The sequence below is a fragment of the Chrysochloris asiatica genome, unplaced genomic scaffold (assembly GCF_000296735.1).
Source record: "Chrysochloris asiatica unplaced genomic scaffold, ChrAsi1.0 scaffold00058, whole genome shotgun sequence".
NCBI classification, from domain to species: Eukaryota; Metazoa; Chordata; class Mammalia; order Afrosoricida; family Chrysochloridae; genus Chrysochloris; species Chrysochloris asiatica.
In genome coordinates, this window is record NW_006408576.1 from 3,683,518 (window position 1) to 3,693,924 (window position 10,407).

Here is a 10,407-nt window from a genome sequence, read left to right on the forward strand (position 1 = left end):
GAAACTACCAGCTGTTCCACAGGAGAAAGATGAGGCTTTCTGCTCCCGTAAAGATTTACAGCCTTGGAAACCCTGTACAGGGTTGCTATGAGTTGGAACCAACTCCAAGGCACATAACCACCACCACTATAACATTCAAAACACACATTAGCCACAACAAAGGACTTGAATTTATCAGCAATCATGAAGATGTCAAAAGTTGTTGTTATTGTACGCTTAAGCAGGCTCCTACCCACAGTAACCCTATGTAAAATAAAATGAAACACTGTCTGGTCCTGCGTCATCCTCATAATCTTTCTTTGGAGAGCCCATTGTTGCAGCTACTGAGTCAATCCATCTTAACTGAGGTTATTCCTCTTTTCCACTGATTCTCTACTTTACTAAGCAGGATATCCTACTCCAGGGACTGTTCCCTCTTGATAAAATGCCCAAAGTCTCACCGTCCTTGCATCTGAAGAGCATTATGGATGTACTTCTTCCAAGACAGATTTGTTCAGTCTTCTGTTGGCCCATGACATATTCAATATTTTCCCCTAGTACTGCTAATTCAAAAGGAACTCTGGTAGTGTAGTGGTTACAAATCGGGCTGTGAACCTCATGGTCAGCAGTTTGAAACTACCAGCTGTTCCGCTAGAGAAAGATAAGGCTTTCTGCTCCTGTAAAGACTTACAGTCTTGGAAACCCTGTACAGGGTCGCTATGAGTCGGAACAGACTCCACAGCACATCAGAACAACAACAACTAATTCAAAGATATCAGTTATTCTTTGGTCTTCATTATTCATTGTCTGGCTTGCACATGAGGAGATTAAAAATATCATGGATTAGGTCAGGGGCCTTAGTCCTCAAAATAACATCTTTGATTTTTAACACTTTAAAGAGGTCTTTTATGACAGATTTATCCAATTCAATTGGTTTCTTGACTGTTGCTTCCATGGGTGCTGATTGTGGATCCAAGTAAAATGAAATGTTTAACAATCTCTATCTTTTCTGTTTATGTTGTTGCATATTTGTCCTGTTGTGAGGATTTTTGTTCTCTTTATGTTGAGGTATAATATATACTGAAGTCTTATTCACTTACTGAATAAGATGAAATAAGTCTTCCATTTTATTCAGTAAGTGCTTCAAGCTCTCATTGCTATCAGCAAGTTAGTGATTCTTTCTTTAATCCTATACTTCAATCGTCTATATACAGTCCAGTGTCTCAGATTATTTGTTCAATCATACAGATTGAAGAAGTATGGTCAAAGGATACAACACTGACACACCAGTCCTGATTTAAACTATGTAGTAGCACCTTATTGTGTTTGAATGACTGCCTCATTGTCATGTACAGTTTCCACATGAGCACAATTCAGCATACTGGAATTCCCATTCTTCCCATTAGAATCCATATTTTGTTATGAATGCCCTTAAATAGTCAATAAAACACAATAAACATCTTCCTGGTAACCTCTGCTTTCAGCAAAATCCATTTGGCATTAGGAAGGATTGTCTCACTCCATTTCCTCTTTTGGACCTGGCTTCAATTTTTGGCAGTTCCTTGTTTTCTTAGTTATCCAGTGCTGTTACAAGAGAAATCCCACAAGTGGAAGACTTCTCTCAGAGTTTAGGAGGCTAAAAGTCCAAATTCAGAGTGCTGGCTCTAGGGGAAGGCTTTATTTTTGTTGACACTGGGGAAAGGTCCTTGTCTCCTTGCAGCATCTATAGACCCAACATTCAGCAGTTCTTGGAGATCGCCATACATCTTGACATCAATCTTTCCTTGGATCTAGGAACTTCACAGTGCAGGGACCTCAGGACCAAAGGACATCCTTCACTCCCAGCTCTTGTATTTTGTTGGTAGTAGATCCCTCTGAACTCAGCTCACTTCTCTCTCATTTTATAACTCAAAAGAGATTGAGATATCAAGACACAATCTAATCCTATAGATCTAATCTGACTTCATTTACATCGTGCAAATGAAGATTTACAGCACAAAGGCTAGTGCATCGGATCAGAGATGATCACATCAGATCAAATCACAGGGGTGATTGACTGATATTAGATCTCATCATCTCATCTTGTAGGTAATAACTACATCTTGAACTACTAAGCTACTGAGAATCCTGGCCATCCCAAGTTGACACAAAACCTTCACTATCAAACCTGTCAATGTACTGCTGCCATCATTTTTTAAAGTATATTCACCAATATTTTCCTTATATGTGATATTGATAAAATTATTTGATAATTTCTGCATTCCTTTGGGTCACCTTTCTTTGCATGGCACAAGTATGGATCTCTTTCAGTGGATGCCATAGTTCTGGGCAACATTTTACTCTATTGTATATAAGGTTTCCATGTGTTAGAGCTGCTTCTATCGCAACTAACAACAACCTCTTAATACATATTTCTAATATTTCAAAATTCATCCACGTTATAGTATGGATTTTAAAGCTCATCAGCTTTAGACCTATATAAGATGACAAAGTATTTAAACTGGGCAGTAACTAACATTTTCCCCTGCACAACAATAGGATCCAACTCTAATGTAATTCTACAGTTACAATATAATCGAGAGCCACACCAAAGTCTCCACTGTTTTTAAAAGTATTAACACATCTTCAGATTCTGTATCTGAAACCTCTCACTATGTTTATGTTCATCTTTCCTATGAATACTGTTTTACTCACATAACCCAGTTAAATTTGCCCTTCAGAGTCTGGTCATTGTCTACAAAGGAATGATGACTCAATCAGTGTCTGAATTATCTGGCAGAGAAAATAACTGGAATCTTACTCTTCCAAGATGTCCTCACTGCTAAGTCATGACTAAACATGGCCCATTAGTTCATAGTGGAAAAACTAAAAGCTGAAATTAATGGTAAAGACTTTGTCCCAAATGCATGCATGCATGGTGTCCTTGGACAAATAAATTTGGTAAGTCATGGTAAGGTCATTTTATGTTAAATAATTCATTTTTGAATTAGCTTCATAATTTGAACTTGAGAGTACTCCCTCTTCTAATATAAAAGACCCTTAGAGATCACTTCTCAGACAAGCTAACATTCCCACAGTATACATTTGCCCACACCAATATACTTCCACTTACCCAATTTTCTCCTGGCTAAAGTCCTTACAAATTTTGTTATTTCCTTTTCATGACAGAAGTAAAAGACCAAAATGGATGTCAGAAGAGACTCTGAAACTTACTCTTCAGAGTAGATATGTTAAAGCAAATGGAAAAAATGAGGAGGTGAAAGAAATGAATAGAAAATTTCAAAGGTCAGCAGAAGAACACAAAGTTAAATGTTATAACGAAATGTGCAAACACCTTGAGTTAGAAAACTAAAAGGGAAGGACACGCTCAGCACTTCTCTAACTGAGGAACTGAAGAAAAAAATTCAAGCCTAGACCTGAAATTTGGAAGGATTCCAAGGGGAAAATATTGAATGATGCAGAAAGCATCAAAAGAGGATGGAGAGACTATATACACAGTCACTGTACCAAAATGATACAGTCAATGTTCAAAAGGTAACATGTGATCAAGAGCCAATGATACTGAAGGAAGAAGTACAAGGTGCATTGAAGGCATTGGCAAAGAAAAATGTGTGGGGAATTGATGAAATACAAATTGAAAACTTTCAACAAACTAATGTAGCACTGGAGGCACTCACTCATCTATGCCAAAAAGTGTGGAAGACAGCTACCTGGCCAACTGAAAGAAAGAGATCCATATTTGTGCCCATTCTAAAGAGAACTGGATGTTGGCCAAAAGCAGAGAATGCCAGAAAGATGTTTACCTGTACTTTATTGACTATGCAAAGGTTTTTGATTGTGTGGATCATGACAAGCTATGGACACCATTGAGGAGAATGAGTATTCCTGAAGACTTAATTGTGTTTATGAGGAACCTGTAAATATACCTAGAGGCAGTTGTTCTAACAGAACAAGGGAAGATGGAATGCTGGTGTACACCAGGGTTGTATTCTTTCACCATACTTATTCAATCTCGGTGCTGAGCACGTAATCCAAGAAGCTGGAGTATATGAAGTAAAATGTGGCATCAGGATTAGAGATAGGTTCATTAACAACCTGCAATATGCCAATGATACAACCTTGTTGTTGAAATCGAAGATGACTTAAAACACTGATGAAGCTCAAAAAGACCACAGCCTTCTGTATGGGTTGTACCTCAATGTAAAGAAAACAAATATCCTCACCACTGAACCAATTAATAACATCCATACAAACGGATAAGAGATTGAAGTTGTCAAAGATTTCATTTTGCTTAGACCAATCATCAACACAATCAGCAGTAGTCAAAAAATTAAATGACATATTGCATAAGGCAAATCTGCTGTAGAAGACCTCTATAAAGTGTTGAAGAGCAAAGATGTCAGTTTGAGGACTAAGTTGTGCCAAACATAAGCCAGGGTATTTTCAACAACCTCATATGCATGTGAATGTTGGACAGTAAATAAAGAAGACTGTAAAAGAACTGATGCATTTGAGTTATGGTGTTGGAGGCGAATATTAAAAGTATATTGGACTGCCAAAAGAACAAACCCATCTGTGTTGGAAGAAGCACAGCCAGAATGCTCCTTGGAAGCCAGGATAGCCAAATATCATGCCTCATATTACAAACGTATTATCAGGAGGAACCAGTCCCTGGAGAAGTTATCATGATTGGTAAAGTGAAGGGTTGAAGAAAAAAGAGAAGACCCCCAATGAGATGGAGTGGCACAGTGGCAGCAGCAATGGGCTCAAACGTAGCAATAATTGTGAGGTTGGTGCAGGACCGGGCAGTGTTTCGTTTTATTGTATATAGGGTTGCTATGAATCATTTCTGGCTTGATGGCACCTAACAACAACAATAATCCCTACTCTTCATCTACTCTTAGTTGATATATCCCTCAGCTCCCTAACTTAACCAGGGGTTAGAGGGAACAACCATCTATTCTTTGCCCACACTTCCATCACAGCACAGTCATATACCATAATGATTTCTTTATAGAACTTCCCTGTGTGGTCCTTGAGATTCAGAAGGCTGGCTTGGGGGGTGACTTATCTCTGTACCTCCAGCACTTAGAAAAATATCCCACTCTTCATAGACCCCTCAAAAATATCTGTAACAGGAAGCAAAATTTGTTTGGAGACAAATTAGAGACCTCTAGGACCTCAGTAAATATCTACTGAATTAGCAGAAGACATCTGCAGTTGCCCCCATTTACTCCTGTCTGCCTGAAGATGCACCGTTGTCTGTGGAGGTTCACTAATACCACCCTCACTTAATCAAGTGTGACCACTGTCCTCCAAATTCAATGCCAGTTAATGTCAATGACCAAAACCCTACAACTTCTGTCCAGAGCACATCAGCCACAGCCAGAAATAAAGTGGAAGGTTAGCGAAGAATGTATAAAGGTGACTCTGTTGAATAGACGAATAACAGCATATTCTGTGACAAATCAGCTATGGCTCTGCCTATGAAATAATCCATGACAGACTTTGGTTTTGAAAAGGTGTGCGAGTAATGAAGACATGGGCTGAGTTCAACCATATTCCATAGACTCTTATCGACCCTAAGATGAGAGAAGAGGAAGCGAAGCTCTAGTTGGTCCAAAGTTTGGGGTGATTTTGGAACTCCTGAGCACATGGACACTGATGTACCACGGGAGGCTGCAGCTGATAGTGAAGTGTCCAGCTGATATGAAGTGCGGGGAGTCAAGCAAGAAGGCCCAAACTTGCAGATATTACCCATTTGACCTAGCTTTGATGGCTTACTGATCCAAACTAGACTAGAGTAAAATAAGTTTGATACAGGAAGCAAATATAAATCACTATAGTTTGATGAACTTGACCTTTGCTTATGGATGTAGTCGCTCAAAATACCAAATGAGAAGGAAAGAGTCTTCACATCAAGGATCAAGCCTATTTCCTCAGTATACAGGGTTGACAGGGATAGGTGACTTAGACATTGGCTACCTAACATGGAGGGGGCTATAATGGCATGAAGTGTCTGGCTTACAAGTTTTTAAGAGTGTGCTTAGTTTCAGAGTGAGAAGGGGAGGGTATAATCCCCTCTGAATATCTTGTCTAGATGGGTCTAGTAAAAGGGGATGGAGACAGGATCTTGTCTAGATGGGTCTGGTAAAAGGGGATGGAGAAAGGATTCTTTTGATTCAATGGTGAGTAATTGTTATCATGACTAATTGCGATGGTCACAACTGTAAAGGTAGAAGATGTAACAGAAAATGGGGAGTAGTTCATCTTTCATTTCATGAACAGAGGACCCTAAGGAAGAGCATGAATGAAGCTTGGGATCCTAAACAGAGAAGCAGCAACACCAGAGATGATGGCATGAAGGTGATGGCATGAAGAGATAGAGCAGCTGAGGACTCTAGACTCATGAAAAGAGAAAGGCTGTGTACTGACAGGCAGGTGGCTGGCTTGTAAAATTAGCCATTTGGATGTTTAAACAAATATATATTTCTGCGTGTTTTGTGTACATTAAAATGAAGAGGAAATAGATGCAAATACTATAAACTGATGGTGCATGGAGGGGATTGTAATCATTGCAATGAAACAAAATATGATTGGTTTAGTGCAAAATTGAAGATCTATCATGTAAACTATCACTCAATTCACAATAAAAACTTAAAAAAAGAAAGAAAGAAAAATGTGTGCAAGATCGGTACTGAAACAACTCATGGAAAAGCATAAACAAGCATTTGGACATCTGCAAACAAAATTTGGACAGATACTCAAAGAAGGTTAAAGTTTCTTTTAAAAAATCATTACTGGTGACAAGACATGGATTCATCACTAAGAGCCAGAGAGTAAATAGCAGAGTATGGAATGGAAACATCCTCAATTGTCAACCAAGAAAAAGTTCAAAAGTCAACCATCAGCTGGAAAATTGATGCTGAAGCACAGTTTTCTGGGTTTCTCAAGGGTCATTATTAGAACACTATTGGGAAAAAGGTTCAACAATCAACAGTGACTGTGACAGTGAATTGCTCACTGAAGAATTGGAGCCTGAACTTCAGATTAAGTGCAGAGGACTATTATCCAAGAGCATTGTGATCTTACATGACAATGCACATCCATACACATCTTCCCATATGCTTACTCTCTGAAATATTTTCATTTTGAGGTGTGACAGTATCCTCCCTATAGTCCTGATCTTGCTCCATCGAATTTTTACCTGTTTGGTCCCCTGAAAGCAACCCTTCAAAGATGAAGATTTACCTCTGATGAAATGTAAACAGCAATGCATTTGTGACTCGCAGCTGAGCCTAAAACATTTATAAGGGAATATGAAAGCTTGTTGACAGATGGGCAAAATGTATTGAAAAACAAGAAAAAAATATGTTGAAAAAACGCTGTATCTGTTTTTTCTAAAAGTAGATTTTCTACAGCCATAGTGCAGATCATTTATGACTCACAACGGTACATTAATTTTCCCATTCTGTTCCTAACTTCAGAATGATGTGAGGTAATGTAAACCCAAACTGAACCCATTGCTGCTGAGTCCATTCGATTCATAGCAACGTTAAAGGACAAAATACAACTGCCTCATAGGGTTTCCCAAGGTATAATCTTCATGGGACCAGGTGTTTTTCTCCTGTGGAGCAGCTAGTGGGTTTAAACCACCAACCTTCCAATTAGCAGCCAAGAACTTAACCACTGTGCCATTTAGTCTCTGGAAGTAACACGTTCTTTAACTCAAACCCCAGCACCCTGGCAAAGAGAAAGAGTATCAACCTTTATGAAATGAGACCTGCTGAACTCTACTCCACATCCCTTTCCCTAAGCCAGTGCACCTGACAACTAACAATAACAAGTCCAGCAGAAGAAATATTAATTTTTTTCCCTTTACCTATTTTCTTACAGGAAGAGAAATATCCCCATGATCAAAGTGGAAGATGAGGATGCTGGTAAGAGGGTAGAAGTTAAATAACTGTCCATCAAATTAGAGTACCTGAATACTATTCTGAGAAACACTATGAATCAAATAATAAATGCACTCTAATGACATTTCTGTGCAACATCCAACTTACTTGTTTCGAAGCCAAATGATTTCAGGCTTGGGATTGCCTTCAGCTCTACAAGTGAAATATACGGTATTCCCCGAGGTCACATCTGCATCCTGGGGCTCTGATGTAATTCTTGGCCTTTCTACGTTAAACAATAAAATGGAAACCTTATTAGTTTTAAACTGTCAAGTAAAATGAAACAAAAACACAAACCAGAGTTCTTGCGTTCGCAAGAAAAACCACAAATGTTCAAAAGCATATCACAACTATAAATATTTTACTACCCTTACGAAAATTAAAGATTGGTTTCTTTATAGTGGGAAAATTAAAGATGGGTTTCATTTTATAGTGGGAATCTTTACACAGCATTTTCTTAATACCTGAGAAGTATCACTCTTCAAGAATCTTAGAGATGAGATAACACTGAAATGTTTTCAGACATGCATCAAATCACTACCTGCAATGGTCTGTTTAAGAAGACCCAGAGGCACAAAGGTTGAACATTTGGCTGCTAATCAAAAAGTTGGTAGTTTGAACCTACCCAGGGTATCCACAGTGGTCATGGAAACCCTCTGAGGCAGGGGGACTCTGTCACATGGAATCTTTATGAGTTGAAAATCAACTCAAGGGCACCTAACTATAATGGTCTACCTACCCTTTAAGGAAGCATATAACACTATGCATAATAAAACTGCAAAGAGTTACTATCTTTACTGAATAAAAGAATACCAAAATTTTAGCTAGAAACAACCCTGGAAGGAAAAAGCTATAAAAAGCACAATGCAGGGATACTGACATCAAAATCATAGACGTCACCTCTTTTCTTCCTTTTATTTCCCTCATATGTGCCAACTCATCACTTGAGACACAGCAACCCTGTGAATCCCACAGATTTCATTTACCACCAAAGTGCTAATGACTTCCAATTGGTTACCTCTAATGGGGGTATCAGACTCCTGGTGTGGCACTATGGTTTAAAGCACTGGACTGCAAAGTCGGTTTGAACCACAAGAGTGGCGGTTCACACTCACCAGGCATTCTTTGGAAATCCTATATATGGTTGCTATGGGTTGCAACCAACTTGAAGGCACTCAGTGACAACAACAATGTATATACTGGAGTTCTGGTGTGGCGCTGTGGGTTAATGCACTGGGCTGCAAAGTCAGTTTGAACCGCAAGGCTGATGGGTCAAGCTCACAGCCACTCCTCAGAAACACCATACAGGGTCACTCTGGGTTGGAACTAACTTGATGGCACTTAACAACAATAACAATGTATGTATCAGGAGACTTGGGGGTACCATAGGTTAAGCATTGGGCTACTAATTGAAAGGTAAGCAGTTCAAAAACACCAGCAGCTTAGAAAACATCATCTACTTCCTGTTTCAAGGGCAATACAGACACTGCCTTCTAGATAGCTACTCCAACCAAGCAAGTATAAAGAGATTGATAATTAGCAGGCCTACAGTTACAAGAGAAAAAGTTATGTTGGTTTGCTTCTGTAAAGATTTACAGCCTTGAAAACCTTATGGACCATTCTCTGTCCTATAGAGACCCTGGAGTAGGAATCTAGGCCATGGCAGTGGGTTGTAATTTTATGAAGGTATCCTTCCTGTTTATGGGTTGATAAATGCAACTGTCCTCTGGATAGCTAACTTCAGGCAGGTTTAAAGAAATCAGGCTTGATCATAGGGCAAGCTTTCATTCAATTTTAGCCACTTATTAACTATATAATTTTGTAGGACTAAGCACTGGACTGCTAACAGCAAGGACAGAGATTCAAGCCAACCAGCTGCTCTTCAGAAACCGTATACAAAGTTACTATGAGTAAGAACCAACTCAATGGCACTTAACAACAACTCAATCTCTGTAAGCCTGTGTGTTTATTATGAGTATTATAAAAAGAAAAACATACAAATAACACAATCAATTATGTGTGTGCATATGTTGTTGTTGTTAGGTGCCATTGAGTTGGTACCGACCCATAGCGACCTTATGCACAGCAGAACGAAATACTGCCTGATCCTCGGCCAACCAACCTCACTACTGTTGCCATGCTTGAGTGTATCGATTCTACCACTTGGCCAATCCATCTCATTGGGAGTCTTCCTCTTTTTCTCTGACCCTCCACCTTACCTAACATGATATCCTTCTCCAATGACTGGTCCCTCCTGACAATACGTCCAAAGTATGAGAGATGAAGTTTGGCCATCTTGGCCTCCAAGGAACTTTCTGGCTGCACTTCTTCCAAAACGGATCTCTTGGTTCTTTTGGCAGCCCATGGCACTTTCAATATCCTCCTCCAACACCATAACTCAAAAGCATCAATTCTTCTACGGTCTTCCTTATTCACTGTCCACCTTTTGCATGCATATGAGGTTATTGAAAAT

The 10,407-nt window shown here is 39.2% G+C and overlaps 1 protein-coding gene across 1 annotated transcript in view; it reads right to left on the reverse strand.

Annotated features, from left to right (window-relative positions):
• The window catches only part of PXDN (peroxidasin homolog (Drosophila)), a 222,611-nt gene that overhangs the window by 62,344 nt on the left and 149,860 nt on the right, over nucleotides 1-10,407 (reverse strand). Inside the window, exon 8 of the mRNA XM_006863963.1 lies at nucleotides 8,043-8,160. Coding sequence (XP_006864025.1) covers nucleotides 8,043-8,160 — 118 coding nt within the window. The remainder of the gene's footprint in view (nucleotides 1-8,042; nucleotides 8,161-10,407) is intronic.